Genomic DNA, 27,897 nt, shown 5'->3' on the forward strand with positions numbered 1-27,897 from the left:
GGTGGGATAGGGGGGTTATGGACGGGAAACAGAAAGGGAATAACATTTGAAATGTAAATAAAAAATATCCAATGGGGGAAAAACAGAATTATATATAGTTGCTTTACTTGAGCTCCTTTTGTCTGTGTCTTTAAGCCTACTTATATCCCTTCCCTCATGAATGGTACATTTTTTCTTACTTTCTGCTCTGTCTTATTGAAATTCTAACTTAGTAATAACCATGCCACGACCTGATGTCACAAGGTGTTGAAGTCTCCTCCACGGAACCGCTTGGTCCCTCTCTTTTGAATTTAGCCTTAGTCAAGACTTATTCAGGACACTGGCAGAATAAAGCCAGATTCTTCTCCAAAATGGAACGCACGGAAATGGCCTCTGGTCTAACTCTCAGTGGAGGCCTTTTCCCCCTCGAAACTTCATGAGCCAGGTTTCCACTGTCTGCAGGTGTCTCTACGTTCTGGCCTTCCACACTCCTGCCACAACGTTCTTTCAGTTACACTTACAGCATCACTGGGATTCTCTGTCCACATGTGTAAACTCTCCCACATTCCATCCACTGATGAGTACTAAGAGCCTAAGAACCACCGAGTCAGGTTTACCATAGCCATGACCTGCCCTCTAGTACCAAGTATTACTTATGTAATACCGTACTACTTTGCTGTGTCTCGTTGCTGTGACACAAGCAGCTTCAGGAAGAAAGGCATTATCAGCTTGTAGATTGAAGGCACAGCCCATCAAAGGGGACAGGCATGGTAGTGAGAACAGCCTTAGCTGTAGCCAAGAGGAGGAGGGGGCTGGTTACACTGTGTCCATAGTCAGGAAAGAGCAGAACCGGCACTGCCAACGCGCCCAGTTTCTCCTTTTCGCTCACTCTGGGACTCAGGAAACCCACTTTCAAAGTGAGTCTGCCTCCCTCTGTTAATCCTTCCTGGAAATGCCCTCCCTGTAGTCTGTCTCCTACGTGATTCTAATTCTTACCAAGTTAAATAGTCAAGACTGACCATCACACTGACTGTGCAGCACGTCCACTATCCATCACCCAGCAGGACCCATTGTGGTGGTTTGAATATGTTTGGCCCAGGGAGTGTCACTATTAGGAGCACTGGCCTTGTTGGAGTAGGTCTGGCCTTGTCGGAGGAAGTGTGTCACTTTGGGGGTGGGCTCAGAGACCCTCCTGTTAGCTGCCTGAAGACAGTCTCCTCCTCATCGCCTTTGGATCAAGATGTAGAACTCTCAGCTCCTCCAGCCCCGAGTCTGCTTGGACACCGCCATGCTTCCCACCATGATGGCAATGGACTGAACCTCAGAACCTGTAAACCAGCCCCAACGAAATGTTGTCCTTTATACAGGTTGCCTTGGTCATGGTGTCTCTTTACAGCAGTAAAACCTAAACTAAGACACCCACCCTGCTGGGGAAAATAACCACAACGGCCTCCATCTTCAATCGAGTCTGAGCCTTGTGAAGCCTGTCTCAGGGACACTTGGGACTGAGGAGTTTGGATGAATCGGTAGAGGCTGAGAAATTGTTTTGAGACTGTTTGGAACAAGAATGGCTGTCTTGCCAGAGAATCTGCACTTGGTGCTACATGAGAGCTTTGCAGCTGCACCCGCCTTGATCCTAAGACACTCCTAGCAAACATGGCGTTCTTTTGATTATGGCTAGCCATGGTTGACAGAGACTGAGACCTGTGTGGGTTGTCTGCTCGCTTGGGCAGCAAGGGCAAAATAGCTTCGGTAGTTGGAGCCTTTCCCAGCCCCAATTAACCTTATATAATGTTTAAATAAAGCAATTGGAGCAAGCTAGTCAAGGGTCAGGCTTTTCCAAGAAAGCTGAATCCTTTGGAAAAAGAAGGCTTGGCATCTTGGTGAGCTTCTGTCTTTACCATGGCACCTATGACCAACACCAATCAATAGCCATGCCCAACCCAGCCTTTGGCACTTCATCTCCTCGCCATATTGCTCTTTCTCTTCTGATATCCTGTCCATTTTCATCAACCTAGGCAGATCCGTCTGCAGGGCCTAGGATTTGAGGCCCTTAAAGAGTGGGACAGACTACAGGCTATGCTGCAGACAACCTTACTCCGGTTTCAGTGTACTTTTATACACAAATGTAACAAAGAAAGCAGTGATCCAAGAAAGGTTGTTTGACTTCAGAAAAACACGTAAATAAACTCTAGCGAGTGAGTACTAAGTAAGAAGAGAGCAGCTCTTTCCCAGAGCTTTCTCGGGACACACCAATTTAAACACAATCGCCTGACATTTGCTATAGATTGAATCTTGGGAAGCAGGAAAGCAAGGCAGAGGCCGCATCCAGACTCAGGGCTCACTGAGGTCAGCATTCAGCATACCCTTTCCTTAGGTTGAGTTCTATAGCTGGGTTCCGATATCTAACAGGAATAAACATGTCTTATAAATTCAATGTAAATGTTTAACCCAGGAGGCACAAAATCATGTCCAAGAACAGTCCAGGGATCAAAATGCACTCAAGGTAAAAATCCCTCTGCCTTTTTTTCATGTGTCCTCTCTACAGTTCCCCAAGATGGCGTTGTTCACTGGGCATCTTTTTTCTGACCATGTTCCAACAATATCCCATGCCTCCCATCCAGTCACCGGTGTCCTCAGAAATACCTGTGCCCTAACCAGCAGGTGCCTGGCTACACTTTATTTCTTCGTAGATGATTTCTTACACCTCTTGGCTATCTAGCATGAAAAAGAGATGAAGCCCTAAGGATATGGTGTTCAGGGGTGCAAAGGTAAGGTAAAAGTAATATTCCATATCTTAGTTGTTGGAAATGTGGACAGGTGGATCTTCATTTTACTATCCACACATGTTCACTGACATTCTTTCTATTGATCCTTTGTATACTGATTTACTTTGTCACTTGAAAAGCTTCACTTAAAACACAGCCTCTGGTCTTTGATTTTCATACCATGCGCTCACCACTCTCCGGCCCTTTCTAGGAACCACCGTGACTTCTGCATTCTTTCTTCCATTGGTTCTTCCTCTCTAGCAAGGGCCTGCTGTCTATCTCACAGATGTTCCTGCCAAGTAGGCTCCTGCCTTCAAACCAGACTCCTACTTCCTTGAGTCCTTTTGTTCAGATGTATTGTCCTCCTCCTCCCCAGTCTATGAGCGTTCCAATCAATGACACAACAGCCCACTTCAAACACTGCCATCCAGGCCGCTGCTCCTGGGACTTCTCTGCATTTCTACTTCCTTTGCTTACCTGTGCTTCAAAATCTCCCTTCCATCCATTTTCTCACCTCGGCTGAATCCGCTTCCCTCTTCCTTCAATTGTTTGTGCTTGCTTTGGTTTGGTTTTTGGACAGGGTCTCCCAATGTAACTCAAACTGGTCTTGAGTTTGAGACCCTCCCTCCTCAGCCAACCCAATGCTGGGATTTCTGTATATCAACCTCCCTAACTCTTCATTCAGCCTAGGTGTAACACTCTGACTCTCTAGATCTCCTCCTCCTCCTCCTCCTCCTCCTCCTCCTCCTCCTCCTCTTCCTCCTCCTCCTTCTCCTCCTCCTCTTCCTCCTCCTCCTCTCCTCCTCTTCCTCTTCTCCTTCTTCCTCCTCCTCCTTCTCCTCCTCCTCTTCCTCCTCCTTCTCCTCCTCGTTCTTCTTCTTCTTCTTTTCAACCTACAACTTTTGAAATCCACTAAATTTTCATTGTACCTACCAAGGAATTGTCCACTCCTAGATAGGCCCTGTCGCTCACAGTCCTGTGCCTATCTCGAAGCAGTTGAACCTTGCTGGAGAAAGTCATAAGAGGACTGACGTGCATCAGTAAATCCAGTCAGGGAGCTCACCACTCACAGCTAAACAGCCTCATGGCGGGCCTCGTAGTCCCTCCCCTTACTCCTTACAGGGCCTTTCCAAGGTCATGGGTTCTCCTTAAGCCTACGGCTGCTCAAGCGTCCCTTTAACTCTCAGCAGACGCCCTGCCTCCTTCTACAGTCTGATTTAAACCCATGCACACAAAGCCCTGGGGCTCCCAGCCGTATGCACGCATAGGAGCATCACACAAGCCTTTCTTCAGTTGCCTTGAGAATCCCATTCCTTCAGTTTCCTGAACACAGTGTCTCAATTACCTCTCTCCATCGATGCCTTCCCTTCCAGCTTTATACCAGCTCCTTCCTACCAACATTTAAATGATGCAGCTTCTCCCTCATAAAAACACCGCCCCCATCCCATACCCGATGACCACTTCCCAGTTAGCGCTGTCTCTCCTGTCTGCTTTTGGCAAGAGAGACAGTTATTTCTACAGATGAATAGGCTTCTAGGACCAGCCTTTTCTTTTCAGGTTCTTGGCTACTAATGAACAGATAAGAATCACAAGTGTAAGGACACAGAGATGTGACGCAGCAGTTAAAAGTGCTTACTACTCTTCCAGAAGACCCAGAATTGGTTCCACATACACAGCCACCCATCACTCTAGTTCCGGGGGGATCTGATGCTCTCGTCTGGCCTCCGTGGGTACCTGCACGCAAAGGTTGCAAATAAATGCATAAAGGTACTCACACATAAACAAACAAACAAACAAATCCTTAAAATATCTGAGCCCCAGGTATAGAGCCATTTGTTTTTAGGAACCCTATCCACCGCTGTTTGATCTAAGGAGAAGTCCAAAATGCCCTCCTTTTACTAAACACCAGAACTAGTTAGGCTAAGGCAAAGGAACCAATGCTAAACGAAGAGATCCCAATTCTACGCCAGGAGGCAGAATTCCTACCTGCAGTCACCCACAGGGTCTGTTCAAAAGCTGCGTTCTGAAGAAGGTTATCTCCTTGGGGTCCTGCAAAGGGGGATGGCCCCGGCTAGAAAACAGACAACCCAGAGAGGCTATTCAAGTGACCTTGAGAAGGATTGAAGTGCAGATTGTATAGATTTCTTTGGGGTGAGGACCTTACTTCTATTTAGATTGGCCAGATTTAGCCGTGTTTCCAATATTTTGCGTGGGACGGGTGAAAGCACAGTTTAAATTACTTCCTTGAAAGGTGCCTCACGCCGGTCAACACCCTTAGTTTTCACAGTTTGAAGCCAACATTGGAAACCATGAGGGCTGACCCACCAGCCAATGTGGCTGTCATATTCCTAACGTCCCCTTAAATACAGGTCCTCTTCTCACATCTGCACAGATATAAAATCAACCTGTCCCGAGACGGAAGTCACTATCTCTTTTAAACCCGCTGGCTTTCAGGATTCTAGTGATCAGCGAACACTTTTTAGCATCACCCTTGAGTCTTCGCTCTCCCTGAGATCTCAAATGCAATAAAATACCAAGTCCCATTCATTCATTTTTTAGATGTTTTGAACCCATCTCCCCTGCATCTGTCTCTTCCCAGGGACCCTTTAACTCACGACTACCATAGAAACAGAATCCTTATAAATTCTTTGACTTCGTTTGCCTCTCTCTGGGACATTTCTTCCTTGACAGCGTGGGTGGTCCTTTCAAAAGTCACATGATCAGCTATGGAATTGGCTGCCCTCTGACCTCTACATGTGCACCATGATATGCACACACAATTTTTAAGTCATTTGATTTATGTGAGGGACTAAGTTAAATCCTCAGTATCGGAAATTAAAAAAATAAAATATTTACCATGTCGAGTCCCCTTTCTGACTTTTAGAATATAGTCCGAACTCCCCTACAATCAATCCCTGTCATGCCTCAGCCTCGTCTTCTGAAGCCTCCTGTTACCACCTGACTCCCAGGTCACAGCATGCCAATCCTGTATCTCTCGGTTCCTCAAATACACCTCACCTCTTCTCACCCCTGTTCTTTCACAATCCACCCCCTAGCCTAGCACGGGCCGTCCACCTTCCCATTCGGCTAACGGACATTTATCCTTCAGAGCTCAGTTTAGGGACTTTCGGGCTCTCGAGGAAGCTTCCTTGACTTCCCTGAGAAATCACGTTAACTCTCCCTCGTGTTCCCACGGCGCTCTGTTCTGTTCTCCATTGTTGACTTTGGCTATTCACTAGTCTAATGTTTGTCTGTCCCGTTAGAATGAACGTGTGATCCACGCGGACATTCGTGCATCCACATCGCTCGTGATGAAGTCTCCAGAGCCTTGCTACTGTCCCCCATAGTGAAGTGGTGACAGATGGAGGTGGGCTGGGCGCAAGATGCGCAGCATATCCTAGTAGACGCTTGGACCTTGATGTTCAGCTAAAGCTGAAGCACTAATGGGCCGTCGCTGCTGTGCTTGCCCTAAGCCCTTCGACCTTTATTTTCCATTTCATAAAGCCTGCTATGTAAAATATACTGCTCCCTTCTTCCCTTCCCTCTTCCCAGCGATGTGTCACAAACGGGTGTACTTTTATTGGACGAGGCCCTGGTAATCCTGCCGTTTATAGCTCTGACCTTTCTGTGTGCAAACACACAAAGTGAACTTTGCTTTACCTCCTACCATAATGTACCTGCTAATTACTGGCAGGCAGGCTGAGTTTTACAGCCCGTGTGACCAGCGTAGCAAAACCAGAAAGGTACGTGGGGAAGAGAGGACCAAGGGACTCTGCTAGCCGCTGCCCAGAGGGGCTCCCTGTGTCTCCACAAGCAAGCAATCCCAGGGGGCATGGTGCTACGGTCAGCGAGGTCATGACGTCACCCCTGGGCTTGGCTGTGCGGTTACTGCTCTTCCAACCCACGCTGATGCTCTGGGCCTCCCAGGTGAGGCAGAAGTGCTACAATGGCACCTACGAGATCAGTGTCCTGATGATGGATAACTCAGCCTACAGAGAACCTTTGCAAAACTTGAGGGATGCTGTGGAGGAAGGACTGGACATCGTGCGAAAGCGCCTGCGGGAAGCCGGTAAGACGCTGGTGAAGGACTCCGCTCTATGTATGACCTTTTGCTTCTAGGCAGAGACCTCGCAGACTTTGCCCGATCATCCAAACTCTTCTAAGTTCTTCTCAAAACTCCCGGGGAGAGGGGTTGGAGTGAGCTATCGTCCACCCCACCCTGCTGGAAGAAAAGAAGAAAGCTCTTAAAGGCGTGACATACCCTTAAAAACTGGGTTTCTGGCCCAGCCTTAGCCATGCTTCCTCCTGAAGCTGTTCAGGAGCAACATTTGGGTTGGACCTGAGATCTCATAGGGTTCCTGGTCACCAAGGAAGGAACTTAGACAGGTATTGACCCTTTCTCCAAACTTCTTGTTCATAGAAAGAGTCTTCTCTGGCCATCGGGTTCTCCCATGGCTCTCAGCATCAGATATGGACAGGGTTACACATTTATGATCGAATATATTGTTGCCTTTCTTGACCTTATCCTTTATTCCTTAAAATCGATTTCATAATTTGACACAAAACACGTAAAGAAGAAACAGATACCCGCGGTAATTTTGCACTGCCTGAATGCCCTTTCTCGGTGTCTTGTTTTTGAGCCCTGGGGGATCAGTTTGGCACGGGGACGATTTCACATCCTCTGTGTCACAAGGCATCATCCTGCAAATGACGATCTCAGGGCTACATTGCTACCTCAGTCATCCTGTGAAGGCTCACAGGGTGTCTCTTAGACTAGGAACCACCCAAATTATCTAAAAATGCTCTTCTTGAAAAATATCTAATTGTTTTTAGTTTCCTGTGGTTATTTTTTTTACAATGCTACAACCCCCTTTTTAATATCTGGTTTTTCTCCATTCCTGGAGACTCCATTACCACAATAGAATTACTGAGCTAGTGGGTACATGATACATCTTAATGGTTGCCTTTGGTCTTAAGGCTGGCATATCATAATCGTCTGTTTAAATATTGTGGCAGGAACTTACTTCTGTGTACGTATGTAACCTTCCCAGTGGTGCCCAAATTGGGTTCAGATGCACATGAACCAGTCTGGCGTAGACCTACAGTAGAACTGAGAGGCTGTGTAATAACACGCACAGATTTACTGATGTCATGAGAGAACACACATCTTTGCTGAGACAGTGGTCCAGCGGTAGAGAAGTTGGGTTTGAGATCTAATGGCCTGGGTTAAGATTCTGTCTGTTAGCCTGGGGATTAAGCATGACCGTCTGTCACCTGCTAAACAAGTTCTGAGAATGTCTCATCACACGATCCCTCCAGTCACCACAGCTCTGTGGGGATGGCCTGGTGGACAAGGGTGTCACGGCAGATGCTTACGTCAGAAATGAGATGTAGATCCATTTCTGTCCGAGTCCTATGAGTGTATCATATTGCCACTTGCTGTGAGTGACCCACCATTAACTACACCTCTCATTAAGACAGAGCAATGGCGCACTATCAGCAGTAAAGAGTCACATCCTGACAGAATTTGGTTCATAGTCCTGGCTGACCATTTACCATAGCTATGACCTGAAGCGAGCTACCTAACTCTCCAGGAGCCCAGTTTCATGTATAAAACCAGGGTAAACGGCAGTCTTGGCTGTAGGTAGAGTTTTCAATAAGAAACCCACGGACACCCTTCAGGCAATGAGGCATGTGGATCCCCATCGCCGTTTTGACGAGGTTTTTTTTTTTTTTTTGGTTCTTTTTTTCGGAGCCCGAACCCAGGGCCTTGCACTTCCTAGGCAAGCGCTCTACCACTGAGCTAAACCCCAACCCTTTGACGAGGTTTTAAAGGTGTTTTCATCCCATTAGGAACAGCATGGCTGCTGTTACTAAAAGAACACGTTTCTTGACACATCAAATAGCCGAAGGCATTGGTTTCCATCTTGGTATCCAAGTCCGTGGCTCCTGAATTTGAACTTCTGCTCCATCAATTACTAATCGAGTGACATGTTGGCTTTCATTCTCTCCTCTCGTTTGGAGCAGTCACAGTGCTGAGGTGGAAGGGTGGGGTCATAAAGCGTTAGTTCTGTGGAAGAAAAGACACGCCTAGAGGTTGATACTTGATAGCCCATTTTGCTCCCACATACCGAACACCAGAGGAGCAGGTTAGAGAAGAGAAAGACACCGTATTCTAAATATGGCGGGCATGTTTGGAGTGTTCAACATTTGGCAAAGACTTAAAACACTGTACGGGGGCTACATTAGGAAATATCAATAATTTAAAGGTTGTGGATGACATCCCAAAGTAAGTGATCGATTTTTGGTTCCTTTTCTTTGTGTGTGTGTGTGTGTGTGTGTGTGTGTGTGTGTATGTGTGTAGGGGGGAGTTGTGTGTTTGGTTGGTTGGTTTTTTGTTTTGTTTCTTTTGTTTTGGGACAGATATTGAAGAATAAGTGGAAAGTAATGTGGGAAAATGATAGAAATAATTTGAGAAAAGATTCCTTCAGTCCCATGCCCTCAGTTCTTTGAGGATATGTGTTCCATGCCTAAATCCATACCCTGTGTGTGTGGTCCCATGCTCCGAGGTCCTTGCCCCAGACCTCAGTGGAGAGTGCCTCTTCCCCATTGACTCTGAATTATGTCATAAAGACATAAAACTTCCTTGACAAAGAACATGTTTATTTTTAAAGCTCCAATTTGAAGTCATACCACCATTTGGAAAAAAAAAAAAGTTCAATCTTTAAAAAAAAAAAAAAATTGCCCAGAATCTGGAGAGATAAACTGAGGATATTCCTCTATCAAATTAAAAGAATAGAGCAGTCAACTATAAAATATGCATAGGCATCATGGTGCAATATGTTCTGTATCAGTGGATCTCAAGATTTGAGGGCCCTGAATAGTTTTATATGGTTGTATATATTTCATCCTTACCAGGGACGAAAGTGAAGCAAGTTACTCTACCTCTAAGGAAACTTGATGCTTTGTTTTCAAAATAAATATCCCTTTGTTGGATTCAGAAAATGATTAAATGAATGATTCTCTACCTCTAAGGAAACTTGATGCTTTGTTTTCAAAATAAATATCCCTTTGTTGGATTCAGAAAATGATTGAATGAATGATTCCTGCAAACACTCACAGGTCAGTCAGTCAGGCGTGGAGTGGCTGAGCCCTCCGGCCCCGTTCTGCCAGTAACTGGAGACAGAACTGGGACTGCAGCGAAGAAGTCATGTGTTTGCTGCCAGGTCTAACCCACAATGCTTCTCCTTCGTAGGTCTCTGGGGGTTACACTTGGATTTTGCTATGTCACTCATGGCCTACCTGGAGCCTCAGAGTTTTAAATTGCTCAGTGTCCCTACCGTGGTGGGAAGGAGCTGAGCTCTCCTGCTGACGAGGGCCTGGATGGAAGGGTTGTTTGTTTGTTTGTTTGTTTGTTTGTTGTTTGTTGTTTTGCTCTTGGGCATAGTAGAGCTACCTGGATACTGAAGAATAGGTAGAAATGAATGTAGGGAAAATGGTAGAAATAATATGAGGGAGGAGCTGGCTTACAGTCACCACCACCTTTCTCAAAATGGGGTTACAACACCGCACCCTGAATCATCCTCCTCCAAGGCTGTAGCCAGCCTGCTTGCTACCATTCTTCCTCACCCGGAGTTCTGGGCCCCCGACCCACTCCAGCTTCGTTTGTACTGAGCCCAAACTCCAAGTACACTATATATCCTCCCTTTATTTTTAGAATTTAAAAATTTTTATATCTATAAGTGTTTGCCTAAATGTATTGTATATACACCACATATATGTCTGGTGCCCACTGAAGTCAGAAGGGGGCATGACATCCCCTGGAACTGGCGTTGCAAATGGTCGTGAGCTTCCATGTGAGTGGTGGGAACGGACGGATCCTAGGTCCTCTGCAAGAGCAATAAGTGGCCTTAACTGTTGAGCCATCTCTCCGGCTCTATTCTTCCTAAGAATATGCAAATTAAGTAAGATAAAGGTTCCACACCATGTAGTGGGGACTGGCAAGATGGCTTAGCCCATTAAGGCACCTGCCACCAAGCCGGAAGAACTGAGTTCAATCCTTGGAACCCATTTGGCAGGAGAGAAATGACTTCCCCTACTGGCCCTCTGACTCCACATGCATGCCCCCATGGGTTCTCTGTTCGTCTATGCAGAAATAAATATATACAACGTAGAAAATGTTGTTCAGTAGTTTGGCCGGCTTATAGTTATACTTGTGTTTTACCTGTTTAGCTCACCACATGCCCTACCTCCCGTCTGATCTTCTCTGGTCAGTCTAATCCTTGGCCTCTAATTCAGCCAGCTCTATCAATTACATCTCTCAGCTGGATCTCCTAGTGAACAAAGTGTCCGTGTAAATGTCCTTAGGTTAAACAGTAACCAGAACCGAAGGATGTCCTATACTAGATTTGGTAGGCACATCTCTAGCAGCCACAGAAGGACAGGGTTGCTTTTGTTCTCAGAACGATAAGTCCTCAACTTTTAACAGCACGTACTTTTGAGTGTTCCTGTTTTTTTCTTCTGTTTTGGGTAGACTTTACTCTTTTAAAGATATTATTCAAATGTGGTATGTCCAACAGACCTGGTTTGGTCCTCACCTTTCCATGTAAGGAAACTGAAGTCAGTGAGTCTCAAATGGTTTGTATAAGAACACAGAGCGTCACTCACAATGCTCTACCAATGTCTGGGCTTTCCTGGTGTCCAGAAGGCCATTTCCTCTTAGGTATCAGACATTCATCCTGAGCTTACCTGTCCTTGGGAGGGGACCATCATTTAAAGGACAGTTTGCTCGGATGGTTCTGCCAGCTCTTTATTATCTTTAAGACGTGGTGCCTAGCAATACCCAGGGGTTTTACCATCATGCTTTTACCTTCACCCAGATATAGGAACTCTTTGTTATCCAAACATCCCAGGCAGGGATGAACACAGGTCACTTAGGCTTCGGGAAATGCAGGCTGTAAAGAGTGGTGCTCTAGGCCAGTGAGAGGGGTCAGCCGCTGAGAGCATTGCTGTTCTCAGAGGAGCTGGGTTCAGTTTCCTACACAGCAGCTCTTGAATCTGAAATTCCAGTTTCAGAACTTCCTGTTTACTTCTGGTCTCTGGGCGTCCAGGTCTCTACAATCACGGTTTGAGGGTCAAAGCCCATTCTTGACTACACACGAGACAATGGGAAGATGTTCCCAGTGCTGCTTTTTGGGTCAGGCAGTGTTTTCTTGATAATTTAAAACCGCTAAGGGCACGGGCAACTATCCCTGAGCGGTGGTATATTTAATTTCTTGTCACATCCATTCAAAGATCTGATCTCACACCCAACGTGTGCACCTGGTGAGTTTTGGTTTATTTTATATTTTTGTGTTGTTTGAAAGAGGTTTTCAAGTAGCCCAGGTTGATTGTGAAATCCAGATCCTCCTGCCTCCAGCTCCCTAGAAACCTGGCTTCCCTCAAAGCTCTTGACCCCATAGTCATGGCTGTACACTTGCAAACTTGCCCTTCTCTTACTCAGTCCTTGATTTACCAGTAACATTGGCCGTTATCTGCTTTCTCGGGACAAAAAATATGGAAGACATCCTCATCCTCTTTTTCTTAAGCTTCATCTGTCGGCACTTTCTTACTGGCCCTACCTTCAAAATTCAAAATGCAACAATTTATTCCCCCTAATTCATTGTCACATGTTTACTTCAAGCTAGTCTAAGTTATCAATAGGCCCTAACTGGTCTCCCTGCTTCTTTTCCCTCTCGTTCTCCATGATCTATTCTCCCATCAAAATCCAGAGAAATCCTCTTACAGTGACAGTGAGACAGGATAACATTTCTGTATTTAAAATACTCCGGAACGATCGAGTTCTACTATGAAATGCACAGACGTGCCTGATGCAACCTTCTTCCAACGCCACCCCATGTCTATTACATCTCTCGATCACTAAGCAGCGAGTGCATGGGTCTCCTTGTAGATTCTGAGACAAGCCAAGATGGAACCTTACCTGGCTTTTGTTCTTTGCTCACACTCTTATATCTCTCAAGCCCTGCCATCCCAAAGGGCTCCCATGCCCATGCTACCAACAATGGCACCACTCTCTGTGACCTCCCAGCAAATATGCAGACCTCAGGCAACCAGGGACTAATTTTACTCAATGCTCTTATCGTGAGCACACAGAAAGGCACAAGGAACATGTCGGGAACAGGGTAACTGTGTGTTGGCTGTTGCATGGATGAGAATCAGAGATCAAAGAGAACTGCACCTCACAGAATAGCGGCAACTCGGGAACTCAAAAGAGCAAGATGCCATCCTTATCCACTTTCCCAAGGCTTTCTAGTCCATACTGGAAACTTGCTGAATGTGGGGTTATGAAAAGTTGAGAAGAGCTGTGAACGTAATGGGAAAAAATGCTCTTAAGCTGGACCAAATCATACTTCCATCCCATATTGTCATAATGGATGAGTTCTATCATGGTTGAATTGTCTCTATAAAATAAGAGACAGATAAATGCAGGGAAGGTGGGAGAGATGGGAGAGAAAGAGGAGAGAAAGAAGGAACTCAGAATAGCCTCAGACCTGAGCTTGAATATTGTGTTAGTGGGGTTCTTTAAGGATCAGAACTGATAGGATGAACTAACATATAGCTCTATGTTAGTAGAACTTCGACTGGAGTGGCTCACAGGCTGTGGTCTGAGTACTCCAACCAAGGCTGTCTCCTGACAGGAAGGCCATGAGCCCAGTATAGCTCAGCCCATGAGACTGGATGTCTCAACAGTTCCAGTCTGGTGTTGGAGTCCCAGGGAGGTCCTGCAGGGCTCCTGGTTTGCAGTCTACAGTAAATCCTCCTGAAGTGGGTTTGAACACCAGTGAAAGATAGAAGCTTGCCAGTGAGAGCGAGGGCAAGCAGACAGAAAGGCGCACACCTGCTTCTTCTCTGTCCTGTATGTCAGCCGCCACCAGAAGGGGTGGCTGAGATTTAGAGTGGATCTTCTGACTTCACACTATCTGGATACGGGGTGTGTCTTCCACTTAAAGTAATCAAACCAAGAGAAACCCTCACAGGCGTGCCCAGATGCTTGGATTGGGTTCCTAACAAATGTAGTCAAGTTGGCGACCGAGATTCGCCATCACAGATACCTTTCCTGGGCCCCCTTGAAGTCCATCAGCAAGGGTTGTCTCACAGCTGGGTAAATTGTGGAAGCCTAACACTGGTTTCCTGTTTTCCTAATTTCTGGGTAACAGAACTAAATGTGACTGTGAACGCAACCTTCATCTACTCCGATGGTCTGATCCATAAGTCAGGTGACTGCCGGAGCAGTACCTGTGAAGGCCTTGACCTCCTCAGGGAAATTACAGTAAGTAAGCTTGTGTGTGTGTGTGTGTGTGTGTGTGTGTGTGTATGTGTGTGTGTGTGTGTGTGTGTGTGTGTGTGTCCTGGAACATTGTGTGTATACGCTGTGAAATAAGGAGACTCTTCACTTTAACTTCAATTTTTTTGAGTTTTCTCTTTTTTAAAGACTTATTATTTTCGTATATATGTTTAAATTTGTATTTGTTTTCATTGTATATGACTTCAAAATGCTACTCTCACCAATAGACAGATCAACCTGACCAAAGGAGGAGTAAGGCAGGAAATCACTACAGTTACATGATTTAATAGATTAAATGAACTTATGGGACAGACAAAAAGCATCCCATCATACTAACACTGCAAAGTGTATTCCTCTCAGAAGCCCATGGAAAAATCTATAAAACAGATAATATGTTAGGGGGAAAATCTATAAAACAGATAATATAAAAGAAAGTTGACATAACATCTTGCATCCTGTTTGAACACAAATGGTATAAACTCAAAGCAAACAAAACTACAGCCCTGGAGATTAGGCAATGCACTATTATGCAATGAGTTATTGAAGACATTAAGGAGGAATTTTTAAAAATCCTAGAATTGAATGAAAATTAAGACACAATATACCAAAATCTAGGGGAAGCAATGAACACACACCTGAGAGGGAAATTCATAACTGTGAGTGCTTACATTTAAAAATCAGAGGTCTCGCGCACGCACACACACACACACACACACACACAGACAAACACACAGACACAGACACACACACACACACAGACACACACACACACACAAACACACACACAGACACACACACAGACAGACAGACAGACACACACAAACACACACACACACACACACACACTAACCTACTGATGTACCTCAGAGATCTTGAGAAACAGAATAAGCAGCAGGCAGGGTAATCAAGATCAGGACTCATGTTAATTAAGTAGAAAAGGATAAAATACAAGGATCAACAAAACAAAAAGTGAGTTTTTTGAAAACACAAACAAGAAAACAAGATCAACAATGTCATAGAGAAAGTAGCTGAAAAAGAGGGGAATCAAATTAATAAACCTAGAGGTGAAAATGGAGACATATCTCAGCAGACACCAACAAAGTTCAGGAGACTGTAGGGGCATGCCTTAAAAACCAGCTTCATCAATCGGAAAACCTAAGACATTGACGTAAAGTTCTAGGTGTGTACAACCTACTAAGTAAGAGTAGAGTGAGATAAACTATTGAAGAGGGATGTTTACATTGGGGCAATGGAATTGGAGCGAAACCATTCTTTTTAAATACTCCAAATAAAAGAGTCCAGGTCCAGATGGATTCCATGCAGGACTCTACAAGAGCATTGAAGAACTAGTATCAACCCTTCTCAAATTATTTCCCCAAAATAGAATGGGAATAGACACTTCCAAACTCTTTATGAAGCCAGTTCGGATACCAAAACCAGATAAAAGATATAACAACAACAAAAGAAAATTACTGTCAATCTTCTAAAAAGCATGAACACAAAGATTCTCCAAACGAAAAGCTCGTCAACTAAATTCAAGAGCACACCAGAGAACTGAGGAGATGGCTCAGGCAGTGCAGTGCTTGTCTGCAAGCATGAGGAGACCTGAGTTTGCTCCCCTAGAATTCCCATAAGCAGCCAGGCATCTCTCTCTCTCTCTCTCTCTCTCTCTCTCTCTCTCTCTCTCTCTCTCTCTCTCTCTCACACACACACACACACACACACACACCACACACACACAACTACCATTCACAGATTTCTAGATCACTGATTCTCAGCCTTCCTAAGGCCAAGACCCTTTATTACAGTTATTCATGTTGTGATGACCCCCAACCAGAAAATTATTTTATTGCTACTTAATAACTGTAGCATTTTGCTACTGTTAGGAATCACAATGCAATTACCTGATATGCGACCCCCAAAGAAGTCACAACCCACAAGTTGAGAACTGCCATGAGTTCACAAATAGTTTAATAATAAGTAATAAAAATTAATAATAGATTACAGGATGGATTCAAGGATGGAAATCACATTACCATATCAATAGACGCATTTGACAAAAATCCAACATCCCTCCATGACAAAGGCCCTGAAGATATTAGGAGTAGAGCAATATATCTCAACATAGCCAACGATACATATGACAAGCCTACGGTTGATGTCACAGTAAATGAGGAAAACGGAAAGCATTTCTACAAAGATGAGAAACAAGAGGCAAAGGTGTCCACGTTTTCCACTCTGGCTGATAAAATGTTGAAAGTCTTAGCTACAGTAAGATGAGAGAGAGAGAGAGAGAGAGAGAGAGAGAGAGAGAGAGAGAGAGAGAGAGAAATGTGATATAAATAGGAAAGGAAAAAGTCAATGGATTCTATTTATGGGAGGATTCCATGTGTAAGAGTTCCAAAAGACTCTACCAAAAAATTCTCAGAGCTGCTGAACACTTTCAGTGAAGTGTCCTGATATAAAATTATCATAAAAACCCAGTAGTCTTCTTATATGCTAGGAATAGACATGTATACAAGGAACCAGGAAAACAACCCCATTCACAATTACCCAGAATTACCTAGAACATATACCTTGAAACTAACCTAAATAAATGAAAAGCTTCTACCTTGTTAAACCTCAAGAAAGCACTTGAAAAGGACACCAGAAAACTGAAAGACCCCAGGAGCTCAAGGATTGGAAGAATTAATTTTGTAAAAATGTCTTTTAACGGAAACAGTTTACAGATTCAGTGTAAGCTACACTAAAATGACAGTGTTATTCTTCAAAAACTAGGAACAAAACACATACACATACACATACACAGACAGATGCACAGACACACAGACACTTGTTTTATATGGAGGCACAAAGACCCCAGATAAGCAAAGTGACCAGAAAGAATAATACTGACAACATCACCATATCCGACTTAAGTTATCCTACAGAGCCGTATGAACAACAACAGACACATGGACCAACGAAATAACACAGGAGAGCCAGATAGCAAACCACACAGCTATAATCCCCTGACTTCAGACAAAGGTGTGGAAAATACACGTTGGAGAAAAGACGGAAGGCAGCCTCTTCAACAGATGGTGCGGAGGAAGCTGGGTATCCGCATAGAGAGATGAAGCTCGAGTCCTACCTCTCGCCTGACATATAACCAACGCGGAAGACCCGAGGCGTATGAGAAGCTGTAAACTCTTAAAGTGTGGCTGGGAAAAGAAGAGAAGATGCTTTGAGATAACTGACATTGAATAGGGTTCTAATTCAAGAATTAAGAGTAACGATCAACAAGTGGAAACCCACAAAATCAAAAGCATTTGTACAGAAAAGGGAAGAGTTCATTGGGGGAAGGGGCAATCTTCAGATTAAGAGAAAAATCATTGCTAACCATTTGACAGAGAATTAATAGCTACCACAGACAAAGAACTAAAACGACAACCACTAAATAACAAGATAAAATACGCCCGACCCTATCACTTAATGGCGGCCAATGAACAGACACCCTCAAAAGATGAATACTGCCTCTTGGGAATGCCATTTCTCACAGTGTTCCCGCCCACCTCTCTTCTGTCTGTTGGTGATTGGATTTGTCTTAGTCCTTAGTGTTTTTCTTTTTCTCCTACAGAGAGATCGTAAGATGGGCTGTGTCCTCATGGGGCCCTCGTGCACGTACTCCACCTTCCAGATGTAGTAAGTACTTTGGTTGAGTGTTAAATGATTAGACAAACAGTGTTGTCAAGGCAACAGAACAAGGCATGTTGGGCCCCTTGTGTTTTGCGGTCTGTCTCTCTTTCATTGCCTTTTCCCTTCCGCATATCCCTCCTACTTGGATGAGTGAGTAATGAACGCAGAAGCTGCTCAGACACAGTCATTCGTGTCTGAGTATTAGAGGGAGCAAGCTATGAGGAACACTCAAGTTTAATAAAGGAAATTCCCCAAAAGTATGGGCAGAGGGTAGGACACAGACAAAGGAGAGAGTGTCTTAGTAGAACTCCGTTGTGTCTCTAGTTTGGAAATGTGGGGAAACAACCAGGCGCTTATTTGAGATGAATAGAAATAACATGTTAAAGTTCTCTGTGTGACGCCCTTCGTGGTTTAGAGAAAAAAAGCCTTCGACCTGTTATAGAATGGGAAATCTTTTTTTTGGATTTAGAATTTTTGATTCCACCCTTCAATGTATTTCACTCAGTAAAACTGGTTCTGTTTTGCCAGATCATACTTTTCTTCATCAAAACTCTTCTCACTAGCCTTTCTCTCCCTTGTTTAGTTGTCTGAATAAAGAAATGTCACTTACTGATCCAGAGGAGACTAGCATAGGTTTTGCAGGGCCGACTCGAACCGCTGAGCTTTCTATTGAAAGTCAGCATGTTGCCTCACTCCCAGGAACTCAGCAGCCCAGATACTCAGCGCACCACATCAGGCACAGAAGCATTTTCAAGACCATCTTCCACACCCAAATAGACACACATGGAATCTTGTTCTTCCTTATCTCATGGATCGGGTACTGATGACATTGTTCAAAAGGAAAGGGGGACCAGGAAGTTGGTTCACTACTACGAGAGCTTTCTAACCGAAACAGTTTTGTCAAGCAGAAAAAAACACTGAGTGAAATATGCCCCTCCAAAGAGAGCTGATAGAGACATTGGCCAATACAGAGAGAGAGAGAGAGAGAGAGAGAGAGAGAGAGAGAGAGAGATTATAGAAGGCAGTGTTCACCTTTGTTTGAGGACTGAGTTTCAACTGGGGAAGTATTTCATGAAAAAATTCTGAGTTTTGTGTTGGAGACAGATAGTGTCTCAGTCAGGGTTACTATTTTATATGATGGAACATGACCAGATGCAAACTGGGGAAGGAAGAAAGGGTTTATTTGACTTGCATATCTCAAGTCACAGTCTGTTGAGGGGAGCCAAGGCAGGAACTTAAACCAGGTGTGAACCTGGAGGCGGGAGCTGAGGCAGAGGCCGTGGAGGAGGGCTGTGTACTGGCTTGGTCCTCCTGGCTTGCTCAGCCTGCTTTCTTATAGAACCCAGGACCACCAGCCCAGGGATGCACCACCCACGATGGGCTGGGCATGCCCCCATCAATAACTAATTAAGAAAATGCTCTACATGCTGTCCCAGGGCCAGATCTTATAGGGGTCTTTTCTCAGTTGAGCCTGCCTCCTCTCACATGACTCTGACTTATGTCTAGTTGACATAAAACTAGCCGGCACAGGCAAGATTTTGATGGTATAAGCGAGGAACTAGCTTTCCAGCCATGCAGAGGAAGTGAGTGTAAAACCAAGAATTTGAGTGGTGAAGAAATGTTCAAGGGTTTATGATGACTGCAGTGAGAGAAATGTACAGACGGATGATGAGAAAGACTAGAGAAACTACATTGATCATATATGGTAGGTAGCTTTCATGGAAGGATCATTAGTTACACGTAATGCGATCAGCAGGAAACAGAGCTAAGGTTTTCATCATGGGAGAGCTATGAAAAGCTCGTTTGTTACCTTGACAGCACTGTAGTCTGTCAAATCGTTCATTTTATGATACATTAATTTTATTAATTGCTCACGATTAATAAAAATTGCCACCTATGTAGGCAAAACACAGCAGAGACTAACAGTAGCAAAGATCTCAGGAAACAAGAGAGGCCTGGCTTAGCCAAAAGCAGAGAGCAAGGGAAGCCAGCTAAAACTGTAGAGTCGCTGATCTCTGATAGCATTCGATGTGGAGGTGAGAGCAGGGATGTAATCAGAAAAGACTCTGAGGTTCAAAACGCTGAAGAAATGGGAACACAATCAAGCTAATGTTTCGAAGGACAAGAGGAAAGGATAAAACTGACCAGAACCGAGCTTGAGGTGGCCACAGGACACCAGTGGTAAGGAAGAGTGAGGCATCCCTTTCCTTCTCTCGTTACACACATCTTGAGCCTCCATGTGAGCTGGGTAGACCCAGGCAAACCATCTTGATGAGATGCCCACACTTGAAAGAATTTGCAGTGGAGTGGAAGTAAGCAGAACCAATAGCTACTCACCCAGCATAACCAACTGGCCCTCGGTGTCAGGGAGGGTTTCCGTGATAAAGACAGATTCTGTGTAGGACCTGTGTGTTTAGAAAGAGTCAGCCCGGAAGCCAGGCTAGGGCCTCTTTGTTGAGTCACTGGCTGGGAAGGGCACTTGGTATGTTAAAATAATAATAACAATAATAATGATATGATAATAATGATAATAACAACAACAAGAAGAGGAAAAAGAAGAAAGAAGAAGAGAAGGAAGAAGGAGGAAGAGGAGGAGGAGGGGCAGGAGGGGGGGGGGAGGAAGAAGAAAAGGAAGGAGGAAGGAGACAGGGAAGGAAGAGAGAAGGAAGAAGAAGGAGGAGGAGGAGGGGAGGAGGAGAAGGAGAAAGAGAAGGAGGAGGAGGAGGAGGAAGAGGAGGAGGAGGAGGAGGAGGAGGAAGAGGAGGAGGAGGAGGAGGAGGAGGAGGAGGAGGAGGAGGAGGAGGAGGAGGAGGAGGAGGAGGAGGAGGAGGAGGAGGAGGGAGGAGGAGAAGAAGAAGGAAGAAGAAGAAGAAGAAGAAGAAGAAGAAGAAGAAGAAGAAGAAGAAGAAGAAGAAGAAGAAGAAGAAGAAGAAGAAGAAGAAGAAAAGAATGTCCCTCTGCTGGTGGCAAGGGCAGAAAAGCTCTAAGCTCCCCAGCTGATGCCCCTCTCAGAGACAGAGTTACAAAGCAGGCACTGGTAGGAAGAAAAGACATAGGTGCACTTCCTGTTTGATCACAAAAATGATGGCCTTTCTAGTTTGCTTTCTGTTGCCATGATAATTCCACGACCAAAAGCAACTTGGGAAAGAAATGATTTATTTCAGCTCATAGTATACAATGGAGAGAAGTCAGGACAGGAACTCAGGGCAGGAAACTGGAGGCAGGAGCTGATGCAGAGGCCATGGAGGGGTGCTGCTTACTGGCTTACTCCCCATGACTTACTCAGTTTGCTTTTTTTATACAACCTAGGACCACCAGCCTAGGGTATTGCCCTGGGGCCCTCCCACCTAAATAATCATCAAGAAAATGCCTCACAGACTTGCATAGAGTCCAGCCTGATAGAGGCAGTTCCTCAAGTGTCGTACTCAGATGACTCTAGCTTGTGTCAAGTTGAGAGAGAAAAGCACTTAACAGTGGCCATGGTTGTTTAACAAGCAGTTTTCAGTCATCCCCTCCAAGCTCACAGTTTGCAGCCCAGAGAGTATGAGAAGTCATTTGGAAAGAAGTCAATGTGATCCAGCATGTAGTCATTTCTCTGTAAACACAGAGTGTGGGCAATCGTTGTTATTTTTAGCGTCACCTGTGTGAGCGGGTCACCCAGACGTGTGCTTTACTGTCCGAATTTCACTCTTACCACTCATGCCTTCGTGTTATAAAGGAGGGAGGGGGGATCTTCTCTGTTTTATCGGAGTTAACCCTGGCACTGTTTCCTCTCGATTTTGGCACAGCCTTGACACAGAGTTGAACTATCCCATGATTTCCGCTGGAAGTTTTGGATTGTCCTGTGACTATAAGGAAACCCTAACCAGGATCCTGCCTCCAGCCAGGAAGCTGATGTACTTCTTGGTTGATTTCTGGAAAGTCAACAATGCACCTTTCAAAACCTTTTCCTGGAACTCTTCATATGTTTACAAGAATGGATCGGAGCCTGAAGATTGTTTCTGGTAAGAAAGGCTGTTAATCAGTGCATTGCCACCAAGAAATGTCACCATCATCAGGGACACTGTTGAACTAGACAGCAGTCCGCTTTCTTACTCATCAAGGAGGCAAAGTGAATCACGTGTTGTACGAATGCTCGGCATAGAACGCATTTGCAGCACTTTGCCTACGACAATGAGTTTTCGTTAGTCTTACTGGTTCCCCGTGGTAAGTCCTCTAAAGGCAAACACATCGGATCCCATTTCTAGATGACACAAATGAAAGCTAGAAGTCGATGTTTCTGCACTACTGAGGAATGTGTGTTAGAAATCCTGTCCCTCACATTCTCAGAGAGAGAGAGGGACAGGAGAGAGCAAGTCCTAGTAAAAAGCATAAGTCTGTGCCTGAGGGATAGCTCAGGGTGCAAAGGGACTTGCTGCCCAAGTGATGACCTGACGTCAATCCCCGGGAGTCACACGGTAGAAGAAGAGAACTGATTATTGAAAGTTGACATCTGGTTGCCACCCATGTGCTGTGTGACACCTGCATGCGTGTTCACACATGCACACACATGTTCCCACATGCACACACATGAACATAAATAGATGAAACATCATTTTAAAATATCATAAGCTTCTGCAACTCCAGCAAAGTGGTGGAGGTGATTTGGGACGCTAGTTGTTTCTACCGTCTCTCCCCACAAAGGCCTCAGAGGGTTAAGATAGGATATCACCAGACATGCACATCTGGGAACCCATGGCAACCAACCCCAGGAGCTTGCCCTAGAAACTCGGTGTGAAACTGGAATGTACAAACGTCTAATTCACACGGGAGCAGCCGCCATTTTACCAGCTCTGAAGTCTTGCACTTTCAGAGTCTTCTGGTTTATGGTTCAGGCTAGAACCTTCTTGTTATTGTAGTCGGGAGACAGTAGGAGGAACCCCTCAAATGTCTACAACTTGTAAACACACAAAGAGTTTCTAAAACTCCCCACCCCCATACTCTGCCTAGACTAGGTAGCCACAATACAAAGCAATGGCATCTTGGTGGGTACTGTCTATGAACAGAGGACCTGGGTGTTAAAGATTCCAGCCCAGAAATAGGGAGGTAGGGAGGTAGGTAGGTGGATGAGATAAATACACACACACACACACACACACACATATGTAGGTAGATAGACAGACAGACAGACAGTTAGTTTGAAGGTAGGGTGGCCATGAGGAAACAAAGCCCATTCGAACGTTCTCTTCTTCCTGTTCTAGGTACCTCAACGCTCTAGAGGCTGGGGTGTCCTATTTTTCTGAGATGCTCAGCTTCAAGGATGTATTGAGACGCAGTGAACAGTTCCAGGAAATCCTAATGGGCCATAACAGGAAGAGCAATGGTAAGACAACAACAGAGCCTCCCTCACAGCGCCGCCTCCCTCAGAGTCCTTCAGGACAACCTGTCTCTGTTGAGTTGCCCTCACTGCCTGCCTCCAAGTTGCATGTTGGCAAACAACTTAGCCATGTTGTTATTTCTGCTGACTAAAGCCTAACTCTCTGAGCGGAAAGTGACACGAAGCAAACACTGGTGAAATGAACGTAGATATCCACCCAATATCGCCATCATAAACCCACCAAGACCACAACCCGCCGTGGGTCAACCATGTAAGCAGTTTCTCCATCTTGTCTCTGTCCACCATCTTTAGGATCATGAATGGTTCCATGCTCTCCCTGCTCCCCAGATCTTGGTTGACTGGCAAGTTCTTAAAGCAACAATACTCAGTCATGGCAGCAACTGACTATTTGACTTTCCCTTATAGAAAATCATCATGATTCGTTCTTTACTTCCGATGTGCTCCTATGTGGTGAAGCACCGCACCCTGTTCTAGAAACTCAGAGCCCAAATGCCCCAGCTAACTGCGTGTTCCCAGCTCTTGTTAAACTACTTACAAGCAACCCCCTTCAACAGCCAACAGCCAAGATGTAGTTTTTCTGGGTTCTTTGTCTTTCAAAATTCCCTGTAATGTGCATTAGCGCTACTCTGTGAGAAGTGTCTCTCCCCAGACAATCATTAGCCAGCTTCATACAGACTCTTAATTCCTACTGCGTGCTCTTTACCCCATAAGAAATCCAATGTATCACTGGATTTGTGACTAGACCTCAAACTTTTTCAACCATGACCAGACTATTGTTATGTAGCCCCTTAGATGGAATCACAAGGCAAGCAAAGATGGGTTTACTTCCTCATTTTCCTGACGCAGATCTCACATGCCCAGTGAACTAAAGGCTGGGTGTGAAAGGCTAATGGATAAAGGAGTTCTCATTAAACTATTAAGTGCTCTGCTATACTTTGCAGGGAATTCCCTTCCCAAGCAAGAGCTCATCAGAAGCAATGAACAAATTGTGGTAATTTCCTAAGGCAAGTTGCCCAGCATCACTCCAACAATCACTTACTGCCATAACTAACTATTTGTTATTTTAAGAACTTACCAGCCAACCAAAATGTGGGGGTGGTAGTGTGAGCGAGCAAATGCCATTCATGATCCTAAAGAGTCACCGGGGTGGCATGGCATATAAAAAGGTCTAACAAAAGCCTGCGTGGTACCGCATGCCTTTAGTTAATCCCAGAATTTGGGAGACAGCGTGAGGCCGGCCTGTTCTGTGCAGCAAAGTCCAGGACAGCTGTCTACATAGAGACCCTATCTCTAAACAACAGCACAAAGCCGAGGAAGTGTCCTCTCTAGCTCTTCCCACACCCAGACCACATACAGGCAGCCCCTAGATTTGTGGTAAAGGCTCAGAGTGGCTCCATCAATCAAATTTCTAAGATTGGGCTCTGAGTTAAAAAGCTGCAGGCACAGCCCAAAGATGGTTGACTAGGAGGATACTATAAACTATCCTCACATTCCCCTTTCAAACACACGCGCAGATGATGAGGTGTGGGCCACTCATCGAAGAAAATAGCATTCTCTTCGCACCCCGTGCGATAGACTACACACGGAATGAAGCAGGGCTCATAAACCTGAGTCCAACTCATGAGCTTTTTCTGTCACCTCCGATCCATTGGTATCACCTTCCAGTTTAGAGATTCCACACAGCTCGATTCGGACTCTGTAACTAAATGCGAAATGAGGCAGAAAGGCTTTGGGGAATTGAGATTAACCTTTAAAAAGGTAAAATGAGAGACAGAGGTAAAATGAGAGACAGGTGTGGTGTTGCATGCTGGAAATCCCAGCACTCAGAAGCTGAGGCAGGAGGATTGCTCTGAATTAGAAACCATCCTGGACTATGTAGTGAGTTCAAGGTCTGTCTGGAATACACAAGGAAACCCTGACTCAAAGGAAGGAAGGAAGGAAGGAAGGAAGGAAGGAAGGAAGGAAGGAAGGAAGGAAGGAAAGAGAGAAAGAGAGAGAGAGGAGAAAGGAAGAGAGAGAGAAAGAAAGAAAGAAAGAAAAAAGAGAAAGGGAGAAAGGAAGAGAGAGAGAAAGAAAGAAAGAAAGAAAGAGAGATAAAGGAGGGAGGGAGTGAAGGAGAGAGGGATAGGAGGGAGGGAGGGAGGGAGGGAGGGAGGAAGGAAACATAACAACAACCACAAATAACATGAATATGTCAGGCTCAAATCAGGAAACCAGTCATCCTGTTTCACGTGTCCACCATCATCGGTCACTCTTTGTCTTTCTTTCTCCTAGTGATTGTTATGTGTGGCACGCCAGAAACCTTCTACAATGTGAAAGGTGACCTCAAAGTGGCTGACGACACTGTTGTCATCCTGGTAGATCTGTTCAGGTTGGTATAATGCTCCGGAAAGCCTCTTCCCTTCAGAAAGGAATCCAGTCAATGGCTACCAAAACAGCCCCCTCTCTCTTGTGTTGGGCAGCCGCTATGATGGCCACATTGGAACTGAAGTCTCATTCCTTTCTCATAATACCTTCAGTTTTCTTAATCCTCTGAGCCCTCAAGCAGAAGCGTATGCCTTGACGCCTGACAGGCATCCAAATATGCAGTCCGCTCAACTGGGAGGGCTGGATGCACAGTATGCTAACCCCCGGGCTGATTTAAAACTCTCTGTTCAGGAAACCATCCGTCAACCAAGAACTCAGCCATGGCTTCCCTGGTGGGGTAGGTCTCACTCCTGTGCTTTAGCTGCCGATGGTCTTTGGCCTCAGATTAGTTTTTCATCAGCCACCTTTGGGAAGACTAAAGTTGAAGTCATCGAGATCTGATGTGTACAGTTATTCTGGTCCTGGGCGGAACAGTTACTCGGGGATGGGCCCTTCCTCTATGCTTCTCTGACACTGAGCAGAGAAAACTGAGACACACACACACACGCACACACACACACACACACACACACAGAGTGAGACGGGGTTGGGGGGACTCTTCACTAACAGAACCAAGAGCAATACTTAAGTCAGAGCACTTAGAGGAGGGGCCAGCATTCCACCTGTGCCCCTTGTCCCATAGGTACATCATACGACCCACTTATCTCTTTGGATCATTAATCATTACCCGCATGCCTTCGTCTACTGCAGGGGTTCCCCTGGATCTGCCTAGTCATTCCCCGATACTAACACACTTTTCCCGGCAGGAGGGGAAGGGGAGCACTGGGAGTGCAGGCCAGGTGGACAACTGAATGTTCACGAAGATCTGTCTATCTGGCTCTTTAGCTATAGACGTTTGGGAACCAGGGCAATGTTCTCCCATTTCCTGCTCACCCTCCCGTTGGCTTCGCTAGCTGGTTTGCTCAGGGGAAGGAGTCATCAGTGTGGTATGATTTCATTCTCAGTCAGCTGTGCTGGCTTTCCTTTGGGACTCCTGTTCAAGAAACACGTGACTGTTCCCAGGGCGCGGTCAGACGCAAAAACCAACCTGATGTGCTCGGCTTGTAACTGATGCGTGGGATTCTGTGGGAATTTGTTAACATTTTTGAGATTAAGTCGTATCGTGAAGTCAAAATTAGGGTGCCTGTCTTTTAGGGTAAGATCAATAATGTTACCTGAGAGCTAATATGGCAGTCAGCACGGAGCAGGTTGAGTATTAAAATGGTGGTCTCCCTAATCCTAGCAACTCAGTTGAGTGACCCTGTTTGCATATTAAAGCACCCACGTGATTAGGAAGCATAGAAACTCTGGGCTGTTCAGAGGGATCTCAGTGTGCCCAGTGTTGTCTATGGTTGGTGATACACATCCGATGATCTGATCAGTCCCATGTCCTGAAGCTCGCAGTCACAAGAGACCTGTCTCAGACCAGTTAGAAGGCAAGGACAGACTAGCTGGGGTTGTTCTCGGACCTCCACGGGTATGCCATGGAACAACTGTGTCTGCATTCACACACGCATGAAAGTACACACACACACACACACACACACACACACACACACACACACACACCCCCCAAGAGACTTTCCTTATCAGAGAAGCTATCTTATACCTGTCCTTATCAGTTCAGTCCTGAGCAGATGACAGCATTCTACATTACAGCACAGAGTAACTCCATATCCCGCATCCCGATATTTCCAACTTGTTTTGCATAGTTAAGGAAAAGAACATTTTCTTGCAGAAATCAAGAGTCATTAGGGCTTTAACAGTAAATACAAGCATCCCTTCCAAGTGTCGGTATAATGAGTTTCTTTCCATCCTCAGTTAATAACAAGAACGGCCTAAGTCCTGTGATTCACTTTAGCAGGCGGAGAAAGGGAATTTGAACTGGGGAAAGTAGAAGGCTTTGCTGATGGCTACTCTTACAATTTTCAAAACTTGTGTTATAATTTGTATGAGTTGTGAAACTCCCATGGGGTGCTAATTTTTATGAGGAACCCGTGTTTTTGCATTAGTAACCATTACTTTGAGGATGACACCAGAGCTCCTGAGTATATGGACAACGTCCTCGTCCTGACACTGCCTCCTGAAAAGTTCATCGCGAACGCCTCTGTCTCTGGGAGGTTTCTATCGGTGAGTTCTGTATGTGTATATTTATGCTAAGTGTCCGTTAAAGATAGCGCAGAGCAAGGTAATTAGTTTCCTATTTAAACGCAGGTTCTTATTTTTGCAAGTCATTTTTCTTTGCACGTGTGTATATGTGTGTGTGTATGTCCATTGTGCAGATGTGTGTTTGTGTGTGTGTGTCCATTGTGCAGATGTGTGTGTGTGTGTGTGTGTGTGTGTGTGTG

The 27,897-nt window shown here is 45.2% G+C and overlaps 1 protein-coding gene across 1 annotated transcript in view; it reads left to right on the top strand.

The window, feature by feature from the left end:
* The first annotated feature begins 6,447 nt into the window (after positions 1-6,447).
* Gucy2c (guanylate cyclase 2C) overlaps positions 6,448-27,897 on the top strand; it is a 77,988-nt gene continuing 56,538 nt past the window's right edge. The window contains exons 1-7 of the mRNA XM_032905518.1: positions 6,448-6,816; positions 13,964-14,076; positions 17,708-17,772; positions 21,555-21,770; positions 23,007-23,128; positions 25,418-25,514; positions 27,562-27,679. Coding sequence (XP_032761409.1) covers positions 6,603-6,816; positions 13,964-14,076; positions 17,708-17,772; positions 21,555-21,770; positions 23,007-23,128; positions 25,418-25,514; positions 27,562-27,679 — 945 coding nt within the window. The 5' untranslated portion in view covers positions 6,448-6,602. The remainder of the gene's footprint in view (positions 6,817-13,963; positions 14,077-17,707; positions 17,773-21,554; positions 21,771-23,006; positions 23,129-25,417; positions 25,515-27,561; positions 27,680-27,897) is intronic.

Source organism: Rattus rattus, chromosome 6 (assembly GCF_011064425.1).
Source record: "Rattus rattus isolate New Zealand chromosome 6, Rrattus_CSIRO_v1, whole genome shotgun sequence".
NCBI classification, from domain to species: Eukaryota; Metazoa; Chordata; class Mammalia; order Rodentia; family Muridae; genus Rattus; species Rattus rattus.